This window comes from Coccinella septempunctata, chromosome 1, assembly GCF_907165205.1.
Source record: "Coccinella septempunctata chromosome 1, icCocSept1.1, whole genome shotgun sequence".
NCBI lineage: Eukaryota > Metazoa > Arthropoda > Insecta > Coleoptera > Coccinellidae > Coccinella > Coccinella septempunctata.
In genome coordinates this window covers 60,655,728-60,676,975 of record NC_058189.1, presented here as the reverse complement: position 1 = coordinate 60,676,975, position 21,248 = coordinate 60,655,728, and the positions used below count along the sequence as shown (strand labels likewise).

The 21,248-nt window shown below is 34.7% G+C and overlaps 1 protein-coding gene across 2 annotated transcripts in view; it reads right to left on the bottom strand.

The window, feature by feature from the left end:
- Nucleotides 1–1,508: 1,508 nt before the first annotated feature.
- The window catches only part of LOC123313321 (G-protein coupled receptor 52-like), a 29,458-nt gene continuing 9,718 nt past the window's right edge, over nucleotides 1,509–21,248 (bottom strand). Inside the window, exons 1-5 of one of the 2 annotated variants that reach the window (XM_044898162.1) lie at nucleotides 20,753–20,932; nucleotides 16,837–17,191; nucleotides 5,188–5,392; nucleotides 3,250–3,697; nucleotides 1,509–1,964 (exon numbers count right to left, since the gene is read on the bottom strand). In XM_044898162.1, coding sequence (XP_044754097.1) covers nucleotides 1,782–1,964; nucleotides 3,250–3,697; nucleotides 5,188–5,392; nucleotides 16,837–17,080 — 1,080 coding nt within the window. In that variant the 5' untranslated portion in view covers nucleotides 17,081–17,191; nucleotides 20,753–20,932 and the 3' untranslated portion in view covers nucleotides 1,509–1,781. Of the gene's footprint in view, nucleotides 1,965–3,249; nucleotides 3,698–5,187; nucleotides 5,393–16,836; nucleotides 17,192–20,752; nucleotides 20,933–21,248 lie in introns of those variants that run through there. The other variant, XM_044898171.1, reaches the window with a different exon arrangement.

Below are 21,248 nucleotides of genomic sequence, written 5' to 3'. Positions count from 1 at the left end.
CAAAATCACTGTTTTTTCTGGTCAATATCGAGCGATTAATTCTCAAAGTGAAACAGCTGAAGCGAAATAGGAAAATGTTTAACTTAAAATTTTAGTTTTATTCACGTTTAGGGATTCCAGTATTTTATATCATTTATCCACAAATTTTCTTCCTTAGTCGATATGCCATTGTAATCTACTAAGTCCTTTTCGGCAATCATTTTGTAGTTGGTCATGTTGCACATGTGGTTAATATTTGCTACTATACTGATTATATTAATCACGTTTGTATTATAATTGGGTGGAAGTATATATTTATATATTATACCTGTAATAAATTATATTGCATTACGATTTTGTTTGATTTCTAATTGCTAGTTCCTATTGCTGTTGTACTAGGATTTTATCAGAACGAATCATTTGGTTAAATTAGTGTATTGTAGTGAGTTAAAAACTGTGAAGAAAAAAAGACGCTGTATAGAAAGTGCTTGTGACGTTGTTCGTTGACTAAGTGCTATTTTTGCATCATTTTCACGTCTGCTGTGTGGACAAGAAGACTTTGGTTACAACTTTGAAAAAATTTTGTGAATAATTTGGAAAAATGTTTTTGGTGAGTTTTTGAAATTATTTTATATTAAGGTCGCAGTGCAACGCAACCCCCTTTAAACCTTGTATTTAGGATGTATGAAGTTACTGATTCGACTGTATTTAAACCCCACAGCTACTCCCATTTCGGTATTTTTTTTTAAGTGACTGGGTATACAGGGTGATTCTTTGACACATACAAATATTTCAACAATACATTCTTGAGATCAAAAGAAACACTTTTTTCCTATACCAATTTTTCCGATTCGGCCCTGATAAAAAGATAAAGCCATTTTGAGTTTTCATAATGAGCTGTCACCCCTTGAAAAACAAAATTATCTCCAGAATAACTAGCTAAATCTGTAATACTCACTTAACCCAATTTTTGTTCTTTATTGAGTTGGTGACACTATACATCTGTGGATCTTTTAAACAGAGTTGTATCTACTCAAGTACCCAATTTTTCCAATTTCACAGGTACTTTTTAATTTTTGAACGTCAAATTACTCGAAAACGGCGCATTATACCAGAAAATATGAAAAATACTTTTATTTTACAAAACCTTCTAATATTCAGTTTAAAGAGTTGGGTTCTTTGAATTTTTGGTATTTTTATGGTACGTATAGTACGTAATGTTCCTTATGAGAAAACTGGAAGACGTGGGTGATATCTTATGTTCAAAAAGATTCATCAAATAAATGAAAAACTTTATTCCCAAATTCATTTTATTCGATAAAACCGTTAGTGAGAAAACTAAAAATAAAATTTTTTTTATGGTTTTCAACAGCCTGTATCTTTCAAACGGAGCCGATTCCGAAAAAATGTTACAGTAAAAAAGTGTTTCTTTTGACCTCAAGAATCTACTGTTAAAATATTTGTATGAGTTTAGGTCACCCTTTATATGTATGTGTTTCCTTTTTGTCCATGGGTTATGAAAACTTCAGAGAGTTTATATTCAGTTTTATTTTTTGAAACCTATAAACATTTATTATTAATTGACCTTCGCATTTTAAAATATATTACATTATTCACATTTAAAATTAATTTTTGTAACGATTATCACAAAATATTCATCGATGACGATGCACTTGGCCACCTATTGAATACTGATACCAATATTCTCGTATTTTCCTGATGAAATACTCGAAGTCTCTAACTGCCAGTCCTGTGAACGGAAAGTTTATCCCTGTCCAGAGGCTGGCACGAGTGATGGGTAGTCAATCATCAGCCTCCATACCTATGAGTTCGGCCTGCAGTCGACCCTTGTATTTGCAGCAGATTGTCATGAAGAAGATTCGTAAAGCTAAACGAAACTGTGGACTAAGCATTATTAGTAACATCGACTTCCAGAAGCAGTTCATGAAACCGATCCATATTATACCGAAATGAAGGTATTGAATCTGGAACAATCAAAATCGAGTTAGTTATGGCAAACCAGTAAAGAATATAACATGGTTATTCAGTAGCTTCGAGGTAGACCATTGTACACTTATACCATTTGAAGTATTGTTCATTAAAGCTACTCTACTCTACGCTACTATAATGGTACTCAACTAACTGTAGAGCGCTTAGGTCATCATTGAACAAATAACTTCCAGGACTTTGAGATAGATCTCAAAGAAAAAAAAACAATTTGCACCAACTCATTTAAGGCAGTCGTAAAGTTAACCCTTACTTACTTCTCCCATTTCTATAATTCTATACAGGGTGTATTTAAAGGTGAAGCTTTTTTTCAACATAAGGTAGAACTGGTCAAAATGAAGCGTTTCACCTAAAATTACCTATACAAAACTCTCAAAATGACAAAGTTGAAAAAAAAATTGAAAATGATTAATGAAATAGATCCTAATACGACCCTAGACCATTTGTTAGCTGAATTATCGCAAAGCAATGGAAAAAACTTATTGATTCGACCATGTGGTTTCGTTCAGTATATTGGCTCGTTCGATATTTACGTGGTAATGAAAATGGAAACTTAGGATTGCCGAATTGTTCTCATTATTTTTTGGTAACTTACACGATTTTATGAAATAGCTCATTTCGATACCAACTGACAGAAGGGACTTAGGTCACAAGTGTAAAAAATAGAATAATGCTTCAAAATCTCACCAATAAAATTCGTCTAAATTATTGACGAATTTTCCACAATTAGCATCACAATCTTCTTGTTCGAACATTCAAACAATCGTCGTAACAATGGGATGAAATGGGAAAACACCATAGCACTTTTTCAACCTAACTAACATAAGTACTTTCAAGAAACTGCCTCGATTTTATACATTTTTTTTCACCCTAAATTGCACGATACAACAATTATGATTCTCTCAAAAGTGACCTGATGCATCTAATCCGATGAATTTGGTACTGAACCATTCATTGTCCAGCCATATGTTTATGTTTTGTTTCGTTTTTGCGATGCCGGAGTCACCTTCCACAGTCCCGTACTTGAAATTCCATGAAATTTTGTCGAACTTCTAGGGGTTGTATCTCAGCCATCTTGGATATTTTATATAGATAATTTTTGGTTAAACGACTTTGATGAGTTCTACCTTCTGTCGAAAAAAACCTCAGCTTTGAAAACACCCTGTATTGTATTTACCTAAGTCGGTGCAATCAGGCACTAGTTAAGTTAAACAATCATTCTATACCTAAAGCTACAGCTTTCCACCACATGACGAAACTTACCTGGAGCCTCAGTCCAGTGAAGTATTCGTAAAATTTAACACCTATATAAGGAGTCCAGGACAACCAGAACGCAACTATCAGCGAAAACGACATCATATGACTAGGATTTGATAAATTTTCCGAAAGGGCAGTGGCGTACTCCTTATCGTGAAACGGGAAGCCACTCCTGATTTTCCTTAGCATATTAAAAATGTACGTGTACGTATAAACTATGGTTATCAAGCTAGGGCCTAATACGAGAATAGATAGGGTAACTGAGTAGGCGGCCATGCTGCCCCAGTCGAGCATGCATACGAAAGCGTCTTTATCGAAGACGGGCTTGGTGAATCCTAACAGCGGAGGACTGCAGAGCATTGCTGCCGAGATCCAGGTGAAAGCCATCCAGCATTGGCATCTAGTTTTGGTTTGTAAGGTTTCGTAACGCAGAGGCTTTCGAACCGCAAGGTATCTGCAACAAAAATTACTGATTCAGATACCAAAAACAATGGACTATTAATCATAGAGGCCAGGGCCAAACATAATTGAGAGAAAAAAAAATCTTAGCAGTTTGTGGTTGCATGGTCGGAAAATCTAGTATAAATAATTATAAGTGAATGGATATTTTTGAGTACTACTCGAAAACAGGGGTAAGTGGTTCTTTGTAGGGGTGAAAAATGACGTTTACGATTTCCGACTAAACTATACCTCGTATTGAAACAAATAAGCTAGCTATTCTATACAATTGCAACCAAAAATGTTATTCCTGAATCCTGATCAGTTTGATGATGTGATACGGTTCCATTTTTAGTTGGATGAGAATCTAGCCATAGCTGACTAGTGACTACGGTAGATTCGGGTGACTTGGTACAGTCCTGTAACTTGGGACAATTACCCCACTTGCAGAGTTCTTTGTTTCTTACCATTTATGAGTCAAGGGACAAACTTATAAGATTGTGTAACTCTTTTCTGTTAGTTTAACAATTAATTCCTGTTGCTCCACAGAGCGTTTGAATTGACAGGAAAAATTAAGGAATTCAGGAGGGTAAAATCGCTTTTTTTATGGCCCTTATACTTACTAGAGTCCTGTGCATGTGTTTCACTTTGTGCATGTGTAATTTTTTTTCTGGATACGTGGTATATTGGGATGTTAGATATGTCATGAAACAAGGTTGTTTACAAGTCAAACGGCAACACGGATCTCATTCATTTATTTTGTTGTTTCATACGGTGACTTGGGACAATGCCGAATAGATACAAGCGGCGCATTGACAGCAGGAAATATGCCGATTTTTCGCTGGATATTATTATTTACGTTTTTTCCACAAAGAAATCACAAAAGAATGAAAGAAATCAAAGACCCCTTGTTTTGTTTAGTTTTTTTACATTTGAGTTGCAATATATTTACTTTCGCTGTAATAGGGCGAATCTATTCGCCAAGTCACCCCAAATCTGTGGGTGACTTGGGACAAGTATATTTTATTTTTTTCAAAATATATGTCCGAATTCTGAAGCAAAGTATATATCTTAATCAATAGTCCGAGTCATCAAGCATATTCGAACTTCTTTTTCAGATAAAAATAGGTCACCGTTTTGAAAATATGACAAGTTGAATTCAACAATCGTCCCAAGTCACCCGAATCTACAGTACTAAACATAGAGAACTCTATCATCATCATCAGAGACTCTTGTCTCTGGTACTAGACATATTCACAAAGTATTCTACCGAGTCTGTGGTGTTTTAAGCTTGAAAAATCATCGAGGATGATGATTGTGTTGAGATATTTCTCGAATTAATTCTTTTACACGTTTTTTCACATCTTCGAAAACATTCAATAGAATTCATACTGTGCGTTCAGGAATAAGGGTCAAATACCTTCATCCTCGAAAATGTCTAGATTTTATGGAGACAATATGAAAGGAAAATCAAGGAGAACAAATCAGCCATTGAATTTCATGTACCTGTCTACGCTGATCCACATAAAAGTGTAAACTACAACAGCCCATAAGGTCACTTCTAGGTAGCCGACCATTCTGCACAATACATCGCCGTATATCCAATCCCTAACTACGGCTGGATATATCGACAGGGGAATAACGAATACGCCGCACAACAGATCAGCAATGGCCAGGCTCAGGAGGTAGCAATTTATTACTTCTGAAGGACCTGAAACAGAATTACGTTTTGAAAATAATTTATGATCATGCTACACATAAAAAAATTTGTGACGCAATGGAAACGAATAGTTCCCTTTTGAGTTTATTCCAGGTGGGGGATATTTTTAGAATCCTCTCCCAAAATGAAGGTATCTGAGCAGGTCACGGTTGGGTCTCTTTAGTCACAGGAGGGCACACAGTCGCAACTAGCCCTAAGAAATTACAAGTCTGTTCGCAATTTTTTTTTTTTGTTCTTCTTTTTGTAGATTTATTCCCGGTAAGGGGTTGCAGTAATGGAATGGATCTGAGCATCCCTCCACACCTTTTATGCAGGGTGGTCCAACGAAAACTCAACTCCTCGATTTTCCGACTAAAAAATGAAAGTGTGGAAAATCGCTCGGATCTGCCAATTTCTGATTGGAGGGGGAACAACTTTTCGGTTTTTTTCATCCCCGTAACTTCAACCCCCTAACCGGGGTGAGCACAACCGCTTGATTCTGAACAAGGATGAGGGGTGTTGCCATAACTAATTTTGAAGGCCGTATCGAGTACTATCTAACCCTGAAATTTCGCTTCAAAACATCCATCGATAATGAAATAACAGTGAAAATAGTGAAAGAGGTAATGTGGAATTTATCTCGAGAATATTATTCGTATCTGACACATTTCAAAGGTATTCAGTAGTTATGTTTTGTCCAAAAATGTAGACGGACCATGTTTTTGATTTACCTTAATCTATCGTGAAGATATCGATAAGATCTTCAACATGAGGTATCGCAACACCCCTCATCCCTATTCAAAATCAAGGGGTTGTACTCATCCTTGTTAGGGCCTTGCTGTTACGGGGATGCAAAGAGCGGAAAAGTTTTTCGCCCTCGAATAGGAAATTGGGTGTTAACTTTTCGTTGAATCACAATTAGTGGTTGCAAAATGGCGCAGGTGCAAGTTTGATTTGTTATTAATATTTGTCCAGACTGAATATTCTGGTTCTGATTCTTTATCAAACAATATATATATATAGGGTGTTTTCAAAGGTGAGTGTTTTTTGACAGAAGGTAGAACTCATCAAAATAAGTCGTTTAACCACAAATTGTCTATATAAAATATCCAAGATGGCTGAGATACAACCCCTAGAAGTTCGACAAAATTTCTTTGAATTTCAAGGACGGGACTGTGGAAGGTGACTCCGGCATCGCAAAAACGAAACAAAACATAAACATATGGCTGGGCAATGAATGGTTCAGTACCAAGTTCATCGGATTAGATGCATCAGGTCACTTTTGGGAGAATCATAATTGTTTTATCGTGCAATTTAGGGTGAAAAAAAAATGTATAAAATCGAGGCAGTTTCTTGAAAGTGCTTATATTAGTTATGTTGAAAAAGTGCTATGATGTTTTTCCATTTCATCCCATTTTTACGAAGATTGTTGGAATGTTCGAACAAGAAGATTGTGATGCCCATTGTGAAAAAATTCGTGAATAATTTAGACGAATTTTATTGGTGAGATTTTAAAGTATTATTCTATTTTTTACACTTGTGTCCCAAGTCTCTTATGTCGGTTGGTATCGAAATGAGCCATTTCATAAAATCGTGTAAATTACTAAAAAATAATGAGAACAATTCGGCAATCCTAAGTTTCCATTTTCATTACCACGTAAATATCGAACGAGCCAATATCCTAAACGAAACTACATGGTCGAATCAGGAGATAAGTTTTTTCCCACTGCTTTGCGATAATTCAGCTAACAAACGGTCTAGGGTCGTATAAGGATCTATTTCAGTAATCATTTTCAATTTTTTTTTAACTTTGTCATTTTGAAAGTTTTGTATAGGTGGTTTTTGGTGAAACGGTTCATTTCGACCTGTTCTACCTACTGTTGATAAAAAAAAAAGCCTCACCTTTAAATACACCCTGTATATACTACATTCCAATAGTGGAATTTTTTATTATTATTATTATTATTATTATTATAATATGATGAAAGGGGAGGCTAGAGCCTATGATCCCTCAAATATAAAAAAAATCATAAAATTCTGAGTGATACAGGAATGAAACCTACAACGAAAAAAACGAAGAAAAAGGCATAATGATATTAGAGTCTGTCAAGCTGATTTTTGTTCGCAACTATTCGTTTGGAGCATAGACTAAACCTGGGATTATGTCTATGGTTTGCAGCCTGTATATCTACCACTAAATTTTCTAGTTCGCGTGGAGTGAAGGGCTAGTATTCAAGACTCTCCTGGGTGGGAAATTTTTCCTATCAATTCTGATTCAATCTCAGGCTATACGAGGTTTGGCACTGGCAGCCTTCTATAGAAACCTGGAACTGCATCCGATCGTTTCTCCCTAAATTTGAGCCATTAATTCGATATGTCTCATCCATTCTCGCTGGTCTGAGATGCAAAAGGACGGGGGCTGGCGCATGTAAATCAAAACTTCTCGGATTCAATGGAATTTCGCAGGCGGATATCGATCGCCCACCGAAAATGGTCGTATTTCAAAAACGTGCTGATGGCACTTAACGGTAGAGATGGGTTTGTTTGATGTCGATGAAGCGTTTAAATCTTCCGACGATCAAAGGATGCTGCGCCGTTATGCTTATAATTTTAGTCGAGATCTGAGTCAGAAGGTCAAATGTTGTTTCTTGGAAGACAGATTTATTTTTAATTGGTGGCAACGTCATCTGTTCTCGAGCTTTTCTATAAGAGTATGGTAAAAAAAAACAAATCCGGAAATTATTGTACAGGGTAGTTCATGCATGAATTACAACATTCGAACCCAACGAGATAGAGGAAAATGCATGGCACATAACGTTCGTCGTTTTTCGAGAAACTTATAATGCCATCAACTGCATTCCACTATCTTCTTTTGTTTTCGAGTTATAGGCCAAAATTGTTTGGGCAATTTCAACTTTGGTCATTATCTGTTGTATGTTGTATGTTTCTGTTTGTGCTAGAATGTTGAAATAAAGACATTATACAGACACTTTTTTGATAGAAATCCATGTAGTGGTGTCCATGATAGTGGCGTACTATGATTTTTTCCTACAGGATTATTTGCTGAGCTATAATATAAAGTTGTGTTTTTTCGTATGAAAACAGTAGTTTACAATGACTTACGGCCGTTTTCAATAAACCTTTCTATTCATTGTTTCAGTTACTGAAGTTAGAAAAACCATTTGATTTCGTTTCTATGATCTATATGTAGATATATTTTAGAATGGTTTCCAATCGTCAGTATATAAGTGAAAAGATGGATAGATATGTTTATTGAAAACGGCTGTTAGAAAGAATCATTTTTTGCCCGTTTCAGAAATATATATAAGACATCGCCCTCAGTCTTTCTAAGTCATTTCAAACTACTGTTTTCATAAGAAAAAACACGTCTTTATGTTATAGCTCAGCAAATATACCTGTTGGAAAAAATCATACTACTACTACTATGTTTTCATTTCAACATCAACAAAAAAAAACGGAGATAATGAACAAAGTTGAAATTTTAATTTTGGCCTATAACTCGAAAACAAAGGAAGATAGAGGAATGCAGTTCTCGAAAAATGACGACCGTAATGTTCCATACATTTTCCTCTATCTCGTTGGGTTGAAAAAGTTGTAGTTCAGGTATCACCAATTTTGAACACCCTGAACACACCGTTGTGTTGGTTTGTAGACTGTACGGTATGTATAGGGGCCGACAAAATTAAAGCCAATTTGGCCCCATTCACTTCAAATGACAGTTTGAAACATCAATCCTCGTCTATACTCTGTCCCAGTTGTGATACAATAACAGTTAAAAGCCTCAAATTTCAATTCATTGAAGAGATCTTTACGACAAATTTGAGATTAAATGAATTAATATCTCAAAAACCTTCAGGTTTGGGTGCAGGGAACTTCAAAAAAACCGTTGTAAACATGTTAGTTACAATGAACTTTGATTCAAAATCTGAAAATTCCTTTTGCAATAATGCATATACTCAAATTCTTCGCGGATAAAGCCAATAGGGCTATTATTATGGTCGAGGTGGGACGTTATCAAAGAGATATTGCGAATTTCTTTCAAGTTCGTAAAAGAATATCTCCCCGGCTCGTCTAAATCGATATCGAGAAAATGGAAACGTGACCGAAAGACCGAAAAGTGGACGCCCAAGATCTACCACTCCTACACAAGATCGGTTTTTGAATGTGTACCGAAACAGTGAAACTAAAGCCCGTTTGTAACCGCCGAGAATTCTCTGGAGATTTCTCTACCAAATTTTGGTAAGAAAACGGCAGAGATTATTTTGTATGCAACTGAACAGAGAATTCTACCGAAAGTGCGTATGTAACGGTAAAGAATTCACGGCGCATGAAATCTCGAGTAAATTTTCTAGAGAATTCTCGGCTGTTGCAAACGGGCTTAATAGACAAATGGGCAAAAGAATGAGTTAGATAAGTGAGTAAATATTAAGATTTCTCATACCGTAAAACCTCGTATCATGGATCAGAAGGGTAACTTGGCACAAAACTCCCTTTTTTAGTATTTGTTCAAAATATTGCAACTCCTTGTTTACTGCCTGTCACTCGCTCTGACGTATCAAAGGAGAACAATACCACTATATTCTCAATTGAATTCGCATACTTATGTTGAAGTGAAGCACTTAAAATTTTGCTGCGATTGAAACAATTAAAAAAAGCCTGAAAATCAACTGAAAAAAACTTCCTTGTCAGAGGTGAGACAAAATCAGATAATTTGTTTTGTATTGTTTGTTTAGGTTACAGTACTAACCAGGTAGAGTTGATGAGAATTTGTTGCTCTAAAATTCTTCACTTTTACCAAACTGGGGGTAGTATATTTCTCTCTACTTGAAACAGGGTCTTTATTGATGATTGTAACAACGCAGCGGGCGTCATCAGTTTCGAAATTCTATGACATATACAGGGTGAGTCTTTGATTAGTACAAATATTTTAACAGTATAGATTCTTGAGGTCAAAAAAACACCTTTTTTCCTTTACCATTTTTTCCGAACCCATGAACAAATAGGATACACATACATATAAAGGGTGAGTCTTTGACTCGTACAAAAATTTCAACAGTTGATTCTTGAGGTCGAAAGAAACACTTTTTGTGTGTAACATTTTTTCGAAATTGGCTTTGTTCAAATGATACAGGCTGAACTTCTTGCCCTTGTCAGATTAACTTACGTCTTACAGGATGCATGTCTACCTGATATAAATACTGGTTCAAGCTGATTAAACTAACGCAGGCTTGAAATACCTAAACATAATTAATCTAATTCGATTATTTATTCAATTAATCCTGAAATATTCCCTTTGACACCCACAGATATTCGTGAAAGAAAAAATTCGTCGACTTTTCTCGACAAGTAGCTACTGGAAATTAATCGATGAAATTTGATACAAATTTCGACATTCATCAGACAAATATCCTTATTTACCTATAATCTAGGGGCAATTCAAACTGGATTTGAACTATACAGGGTGAGTATTGGACTCTTACGAATATTTCAACAGTAGATTCTTGAGGTCAAAAGAAACACTTTTTTCCTTTACCATTTTTTCCGAATCGGCTCGGTTTAAAATATACAGGCTGTTGAAAAAAGATGAAAAAAATGTTATTTTTAGTGCTATCTCACAAACGGTTTTATCGAATGAATTAAATTTCGGAATACTGTTTTTCATTCATTTGATGAATCTTTTTCGAACACAAGATATCACCCATGTCTTCCAGTTTTCTCATTAGGACCATTACGTACCATAAAAATACCAAATATTCAAAGAACCCAACTCTTGAAACTAGTTGGACACTATCTAATGAATATTTGAACGTTTTGTAAAATAAAAGTAGTCTTCATATTTTCTCGTATAATGCGCCGTTTTCGAGTAATTTGATGTTCAAAAATTGTGAAATTTGAAGAATTAGGTACTGTGGCTGAATGCAATTCTGTTTAAAAGATCCACAGATATGTATGTGATAGATTTAGCTAGTTATGCTGGAGGTAATTTTGTTTTTCCAGGGATGGCACAGCTCATTGTGAAAACTTAAAATGGCTATATATTTTTATCAGGGCTGAATCTGAAAAAATGGTATAGGAAAAAAGATAGTTATAGGGAAAAAGTGTTTCTTTTAAACTCAAGAATCTACTGTTAAAATATTTGTCTGTTCGCACCCCTTTTTTTCTCTTATTCTTTTCTTTTTCTTTTTGTTTTTTCCTATTTTGTTCTTTTTGTAGATTCATTCCTGGCGGGATACAGCAATGATGATGATGATGATGATCATGTATAGCTCAAAACTCTTCAGTAAGAAACAGCAGAGAGTAATCTGAAGCCAAAAGATACAACAATAATTTTTAGAACACCCTGTATATCCCTAAAGTACAATCTTTACCTAATAAACATATCGAGTTCTGAGTACCTACTCCCTGATTGCCGTCCAATACCTTTTCTCCCAAGTCTCAAATCCCATATTTAATCGAACAGTTCGTATAAAGATCACTTCTGGCTGATTCCCCTAAGTCACACTTCTCCACTCGATATCATACCGAGGCCCTGAATTATTTATTGTTTCATCGAGAATCCAGGAGATGCGAAAGCCAGCCGAACTTGGATCAGGACCTAACAAATCTATTCGGGGAATTCCTCTCACATCCCGAGTTGAAATACTAGAGACGAACGAGAGAAAATTGCTCATCGATTATGCGGTAACTTGTTCGGAATTCATGGCCACGTCGAGGAATTCGAAGAAATTTGACAGCTTAATGTACAGTATGCCATTCGGTGCAAAATGGCGAATACGCCGTTCCCCAGAATGTGAAATTTCCGGCAAATATTGCCTGTCCATTGAGATGAACAAATTGTGTTACAGTAAATCTTGATTAAATTACATCATTGTATCCAAAAAATACATTGTATAACACTTACTCATTCTGTTTTCAAACCTAGCGTTAATAATCATGGAAAATTCGAACAAAATAAACTACGAAAAGGAATTCACCCACAATTCGTTAAGTACATCCTTTCATTCAATTTTCTCGTTTCTTCAGGAGACCAGTCAACTGCGCGTATTTACCATTTAAAAACACGTAAAATATTCCAATTACAATGAGCGCTTCGTATTTACATCAAAGGCCAACTCCCATTATAATCACTCTTGAAAGTTCGCTGAGGTGAATTATGTCATGTTTTTCCAGCTAAATATACGTGCCTCACATTGAAACACTCGCAATTCCCTTCGCGAGAAAAGAAAATATGAAAATTATATCACGCACGTTCAATTGCGAGAGTGTTTTTTAGTTTATAGCTCGGGAAAAATACAAATGTCGATATAAATGCGCATTGTTTGATCAAGTTTCCTTTGGGTTATGACAGTTTTGACCAACGTAATATGGAAAGAGAGGATTCTCCAAAAAAAAGGATCGATATATAAATATGTGATATATATGGGGTACTTTTATCCACTCTGTTATTACATCAGATCAATTTATTGAGGAATTTTCGTTGAGTGGAAAGTTTGTTCGAGTAGAAGAATGCTTGAACGATATTGATCTGAGGAAGAATGTTTTTTATGATATTTCGTTGGGGTAAGAACCAACGAAAATGATTTTAAGAAAGAAATCTGTGATTCCCATTCGAGGAGTTATTGAGAAGTTTAAAAATAAGAAGGTTTGCTGCTAAATGAACGATAAACAAATTTTTCGAGAAGATTAATAATTTATTTTTGTTTTCGAAATGTTTGAAGGTCAACTATTTAAAATCAAAATTGCCAGCAATAGGTACACCAAATAAACTATTTTATACAGTGACAAAAAATTAGGATTCTTTTTTAATGTGGTGATTGTTACAAGATAACCAACTGACAGTGTAAATCTGGCAATCTACTTGCACTCAAATCAAAATTCTGAAATATGAGACTACCTAAACTCAAAAAACCGCCACCAAAAGTGTGTCTATAAAAATATACAAATTTCACCTGAATGAAACAGAATATTCAGATAAATTGTTTACGAAGGTTATAAGTGACAACTGCGTCCTTCCTCCATTACTCTTTGTGACAACTACAACAAGACCCAACTTCTTTCGTCTGGAGTTTCTCATTTATAAGAATGAAATTTTGCTGATATGACCTTTCTTTCCTTTCATATCTCATATTTTTTGTCTCACCAGAATGGGATCATTACCAAGGCCTAAAGTCTAGCCGGAGGCATAAAGGTTATCCTTGTATAATGGCGCTCAGACAAAGGATGCATTAATTTTCAACATCCCTTTCCAATTTGTTTCTTTCTAGGTCCTTCCTAGGTTATTCTGTTGGTAATATGCAAACTGTTACAATATCGTGAGAGTACCGTGGAAACGAAATCGACCTGATATCAACAAAAATCAATCCTTGCAAAAAATTAAGAACATATAATGTTAGAAATATTCGACCAAAACATGCCTACGAGGAGACACAATCAGAAACCGATCTTGTGCAGGAGTATAGTTCTTGGACTTCTTTCGGATTCCCAATACTTATAAAAATGGGTGTTATAATTTAAAATAACCAATTTTCCCATGATCAAATGATAGATTAAGAGTTTTTATGCCAATTTTACAAACAGCAGCAGTTTTATTAACTGATCCTTTTGTTCCCCAGTAATAAACCAATTAACTGATAGGTTTTCATTATCGATTTTCGCTCTTTTGATGTCATTCACATTTTCTGCCTTAATTGGCTATTGAATCCTAAACAGGAACGTTCAAAAAAAGGTATTAATTCACTTTGTGAGTTTATATTGGAAAAGGAACGACTTCACTAATTGGTTTTCCCCGTTTTGACGTGAATGCTAACGTCGACACCCTGAAATTCATTCAATGATGTCGTAGATGTGTTATTCAACGAACTTGTATTGATATGATAGCTGGAGAATACAGAACCCGCCAAATTTCAATTCCAGTACAAGGTGGGCAAATTTCGATGTTTTAGCACTACAGCTTTTAAACCAGAGGAGATAGACAAAATCTGATACCCCATTCTCGTTATCTTTTTCTGAGAAACTAACAAGAGTAGCAGTCATTTTTGGCCACCTTCTTTTGTTTTCGAGTTATAAGCGAAAATTGGAAAAATGGCGATTTCGAAATAAATTTATATCTCCGCTAATACTGATGATAGAGCTCTGAATTTAAAATATTATACAGGCACTTTTTTAAGTAGAATCCAGTGGCGTGCTTGCCTTTTTATCAGGGTTTTTAATTACGAAGTTATGACCCAAAGTTATGTTTTTTAAATGGGAACACTAGATATCTGTGCAATTTTTTGAAAGCTTAATTTTTACTGATTTCAAAAATATATAACATCATATGGTTTGTATCAATATAAATAATAGAAAATAATCAAACACCTTTTTTTCTCAATATTTCTATGGTTTCTACTTTTGATGAGAATAAAAAAATGTAGCATCTTATGATTACCACTGTCTCCTTCTATTAGTCCTTTCATTTCTATACTTCTTACTCAATTTCTCCAAGATTCAAATTTTGTGAAAATTGGTGAAAAGTATAGAAAGAATGACATTGCCGGAATGAGACTGCTCTTGTTATAGGAAGCTTTATTTTTCGGTGCTCGTCAAAAGTTGAAACCATGGAAATATTGAGAAAAAAGGTTTTTGATCATTTTCTATTATTTGTATTGATAAGAATCATATGATGTAATATATTTTTGAAATCAGTAAAAATTAAGCTTCCAAAAAATTGCACAGAAATCTAGTGTACTCATTTAAAAAACATAACTTTGGGTCATAGCTTCGTAATTAAAAATCCTGCTGAAAAAAGGCAAGCACGCCACTAGATTCTACTGAACACGTTGACTGTCCACATTCTAATTTTTTTTTCACTCCCCACGTCCAACACGTTTATCCCAAGATAAGGGTTGCTTTTGAGTGATAAAATATATATTCTATGAAAAAATTAATTCTGCACCCATTTAAGGAACTGTTCATGTTGAAAATTTTCAAGTCCAATGGAAGGCTTGATGCTGATATTTCTTGAATCATGTATGATTAATGATGATTGAGGTTATCAATACATATTCCTACAAGAGGTTCAGCCCATATGAACCGACCACACTGCAGCGTTCATGAAAAGTAACCATATTTATCTTGAACGTTAAATGAATCAATGAATCACATACGACTCATGGACTCCTGGCGAAAATCTTTATGAATCATATGTGATGCATGGGACAGTCAACGTGTTAAAAAAGTGCCTGTATAATGTTTTAATTTCAGAGCTCTATCATCAGTATTAGCCGAGATATAAATTTATTTCGAAATTGCCAGTTTTCCAATTTTCGCTTATAACTCGAAAACAAAAGAAGGTGGCACAAAATGACTGCTACTCTTGTTAGTTTCTCAGGAAAAGAGAACGAGACTGGGATATCAGATTTTGTCTATCTCCTCTGGTTTAAAAGCTGTAGTGCTAAAACATCGAAATTTGCCCACCCTGTACAGGGTTATGATTTGGGAATCGCTCTGGCCAAGGAATAGGTAGTTGCTTCTCTGCCAATCCAACCATCCTAATCCTAATCGTTAGCAGTGATGAGGGCAGCTCTGACAAGAGACCCAAAGTTTGCAGTGAACTGTAACCCAATATCATATGATTTGTATCAATATTAATAATAGAAAATGGTCAAAAACCTTTTTTCTCAATATTCCTATGGTTTCAACTTTTTACGAGCACAGAAAAATAGAGCTTCCTGTAACAAGAGCAGTCTCCTTCCGGCAATGTCATTTTTTCTATGCTTTTTACCAATTTTCACAAAATTTTAATCTTAGAGAAATTGAGTAAGAAGTATAGAAATGAAAGGACTAATAGAAGGAGACTGTGGTAATCATAAGATGCTACATTTTTCTATTCTCATCAAAAGTTGAAACCATAGAAATATTGAGAAAGAAGGTTTTTGACCATTTTCTATTATTTATATTGATACAAACCATATGATGTTATATATTTTTGAAATCAGTAAAAATTGAGCTTTCAAAAAATTGCACAGAAATCTAGTGTTCCCATTAAAAAAAACATAACTTTGGGTCATAGCTTCGTAATTAAAAATCCCGATAAAAAGGCAAGCACGCCACTGGATTCTACTCAAAAAAGTGCCTGTATAATGTTTTAATTTCAGAGCTCTATCATCAGTATTAGCGGAGATATAAATTTATTTCGAAATCGCCATTTTTCCAATTTTCGCTTATAACTCTAAAACAAAAGAAGGTGGCCAAAAATGACTACTACTCTTGTTAGTTTCTCAGAAAAAGAGAACGAGAATGGGGTATCAGATTTTGTCTATCTCCTCTGGTTTAGAAGCTGTAGTGCTAAAACATCGAAATTTGCCCAGCCTGTACATTGGTTGCGTAATAAGTGTAACGATAATTTTCTGGATCAGAAAGTTTGATTTTTTTTAATAATCAAACTCGTAACTCACCTTTATAATTAAGAATTGTCATCACTACCAGCACATTTAGAATAATAATGGAAGCAGCCATAACGAAGATGATGGCAGCTTGCGTCAAGCTCTCGATAGATACAACAATTTCGGTTTCGTTTCTATTATCAGTCAAAATCAACATGGTGGCGGTGTCCTTGAGTCGGAACATACCCCTGCCAGGGCCCGAAAGGGGGGGCAAATCAGCGGATGATCGCGGCCTCTGATTGCCCTGTAACAACATTTTTAGGGAGCTGATGATCGAGAGGTGACAGACTGCTGATTGCCATTGATTGGTGTTTGATTATGGACCTTATCGAGGAGATAAGGTTGGTGTTGCTGCTCGATGGAGTTTCTGAAAGAAAAATAAGGGTTAAATAGGTTTTTTCGTCGACCTCAACAAAAAAGTTACGTTTTTCGTCGACCGCAACAAAATGAGACATTTCACCTACTAATTTCTGAAGGAAAAGTTGACTGTTTGTGAAGGTAGTACTTTTCGTCCGCAGACACTTTTCGTCCGCTGTAATTATATTATGATACGCCACTGTACGAAAGCGGCGATTGCGTCATTTTCGTGAATCCAACCGTCATTTGCTGTTGTCGAATTCATTCTTTTCAGAATCCACTACATTTCACGATTGAATTAGGAACACTTTTTGCATGGTATCATTTCTTTTGTATTCTACCAGTGGTGTCCGGACTACAGCTAGTCTGAATATTTTCAGATAAAAAAATGATACGCCACTGGTTTTTCTAACAATAAAAATTAATATTTAAATCCTTATTTGATTTGGAGAAATTTCAGTCTCTTGACTTTTTGCTGGAAGAGGCACCGTTTCCGGTTAAAAAAATAAAACACATTCTCAAGCATGAAGAAATCTCCAAAATTTGATATAGCAAAAATAGTCTCATTATTATTATGTACCTACCATATCAAATTTTGGCGATTTCTTCATCCATGAGAATGTGTTTTATTCTTTTAACCGGAAACGGTGTCTCGTACAGCAAAAAGTCAGGAGACCGACTTTGGTCCAAATTAAATAAGGATTTGGATAGTAATTTTTATTGTCGGAAAAACCAGTGGCGTATCATTTTTTTATCTGAAAATATTCAGTCTCGCTGCAGTACGGACGCCACTGGTAGAATAGAAAAGAAATGATATTATGCAAAAAGTGCTCCTTGAGGCTCAAAACCTATGTCTCAAATTTCATAAAAATATTTCAAGCAGTGTGAAAGTTATTAATAAAAAACATTTTTTTTTCTATGATTTCAACACCCCGTATCTCGGAGAGGAAGAATTTCTCGACATATGTTTATATGACAAACTAGGGCTTATTTTTGATGTAGACTACGTGGTTAAAATTTCTTGGTTACGATCTGGACCACCCTGTATATTATAGTTTATAGTGCAAAAAAGATAAAGGTTTAAAAGGGCTTCACTCATTGATGAAGAATTGAAAGATTACAAGAAAAAACTCACTATACATGGTGAGTCTTTGTCTTGTACAAATGTTTCAACAGTAGATTCATGAGGTCAAAAGAAACACTTTTTTCCTATACAATTTTTTCCGATTCGGCCCTGATAAAAAGATATAGCCATTTTGAATTTTCATAATGCGCTGTGCCACCCCTGGAAGAACAAAATTGCCTTCAGAATATCCAGCTCAATCTGTGACACTACACATCTGTGGCATAGATGTATAATACTAACTTGGTATTATAGGTCCATGATCTGTGGATCTTTTAAACAGAGTTGTATTCAGCCAAAGTACCCGATTTTTCAAATTTCCAGATACTTTTTAATTTTTGAACTTCAAATTACTCGAAAACGGCGCATTATACGAGAAAATATAAGGAATATCTTTATTCAACAAAACGTTCAAATATTCATCAGAGATAGCGCCCAACTTAGTTTCAAGAGTTGGGTTCTTTGAATATTTGGTATTTTTATGGTACATAATGGTCATAATGAGAAAAGCAGCAGCCTGCATCTTTTAAACCGAGCTGATTCGGAAAAAAAAAGTGAAGAATAAAGTGATTCTTTTGACCTCAAGAATAAAATATTATAAAATATTTGTACGTGTCAAAAACACACCTTGTATAGTTCAAATTCAGTTTGAATTGCCTCTAGGTTATAGGTAAAAAGGATATTTGTCTGATGAAAGTCGAAATTTGTATCAAATTTCATCGATTAATTTCCAGTAGCTACTTATCGAGAAAAGTCGACGAATTTTTTCTTTCACGATTATCCACTGGTGTCAAAGGGAATATTTCAGGATTAATTAAATAAATAATCGAATTAGATTAATTATGTTTAGGTATTTCAAGCCCGTTAGTTTAATCAGCTTGAATCAGTATTTATATCAGGTAGACATGCATCCTGTAAGACGTAAGTTAATCTGACAAGGGCAAGAAGTTTATCACCTACATCCAACAATCAATTTTTTGACAAGGGCAACTAATTCTTATGTTTAGAATATTCGAAGCAATATACAGAGATAGATTTTATTATAATGGCTGTTGAGTTTCACTCGATAATATGAAAGTACTTCATTTTCAGCATTTTCTTGAATTTTGGAGATCACACTTTATTGAATTTGTTTTATGTTAATTAAGAGCTCAGATCCAGAAATGAACAAATTGTTCTTTCACTCTCATTGGCTGAATTAAATTGTTTTCACTTCAAAGTTCAAAGTTACTACACGTATTTGGCTATACATATTTGATAGCATGAAATTTTTTGTTATACTGGGTGAGTCTTTGATTCGTACAAATATTTCTACATTAGATTTTTGAGGTCGAAAGAAACACTTCTTTCCTTTACCATTTTTGTTGGGTTGGCTCGGATCAAAAGATACAGGCTGTTGAAAAACCATAAAACCAAAAAACTAAGAACTTTTAGTTCTATCTCACAAACGGTTTAATAGAATGAATTGAATTTCGGAATATACGTTTTCATTTATTTGATTAATCTTTTTCGAACACAAGATATCACCCAAGTACTCCAGTTTTCTCATTAGGACCATTACGTACCATAAAATCCTACAAATTTAAAGAACCCAACTCTTGAAACTAAGTTGAAAGCTATCTTATGAATATTTGAACGTTTTGTAAAATGAAAGTATTCCTTTCATTTCGAGTAATTTGATGTTATAAATAAAAAAATATCTGTAAAATTCGAAAAACATGGGTACTTCGACTGAATTTAAAAAATGGTATAGGAAAAAAGTGTTTCTTTTGACCTCAAGAAGCTAGTGTTAAAATCGTTGTACGAGTCGAAGACTCATCCTGTATACAGGGTATCCCAAAACTAGTGAATCAAACGTCACACCACGATAGAGTAGACCAAATATTATCGAATGACACCAACATTAGTTCAACGAAAATGTACCGTTTCCAAAATAATCCGAATTTCATTAAAATACCTAAAGTTGCCGATTTTCGAACTATTTTTCTCAATCACAGTGCCAGTTTGTGAAAAAGGATATCGATTTTAAATTACATTGAACTAAGATTATTGTTTTATCTCCCCTAATTGAAATTATTTTAAGTAGTTAATCGATAACTTAAGTAAATGTAAATTAAAACAATTGTTTTTTCTACACGATTTTTATTACTCGGAATAAACCCCCTCTATAGGGGTGATAATATGAGAGAAAAAACGCTATCCTTAAACACAAATTGGCCTTGTCATTGAAAAAATAGTTCGAAAATCGGCAACTTTAGGTTAAATTTTTTTCAGAAACGGTACATTTTTGGCTCAACTGATGTTGGTGTCATTCGATAGTATTTGATCTACTCTATCGTGGTGTGACGTTTGATTCACTAGTTTTGGGACTCCCTATATAATGTGAATATTCACTTCAAGAATTGATTACTTCAATTCAGTACTTTTTAATATGTATGAGTTCTTTACCAATAAATGAACCATGTCCTTCCTCTTCCATCCTTCATGACACTGAATCCAATAATCCAAAAAATGTCGAGAATCACCTCAGAACCGAGCACACTCTCACCAGAAAACACAACGTAGAAACCGGCTTCCGATGTTTTTTTAAGTGTGCCAAATTTTTCAAGTTCAAAAACATTATCACGGATGCGTTGATTATAGCTTGTCGTCAGATCATTCTATGTGTGAGGAGTTTCTCCTTTCGTTCTGCCAGATATTTATATTTAATCCACATATCTGGATACGCACGACGATAAATAAGTACAATGGGATCAAATTTTTCATTTTCACTTGAGTTATAAAAAGAATATCACTGAAAATGATACATATATTGAAAGAGCAGCTCTTCTAGTAATGAATCTCGAAAACTTATCGACTTCAGTGTAACAGATTGGTCTTGACGTATAATATTTTTAAGTGACCCCATCTTTTTCGTAATTTTTCGAAGCGTATCGACCAGAAA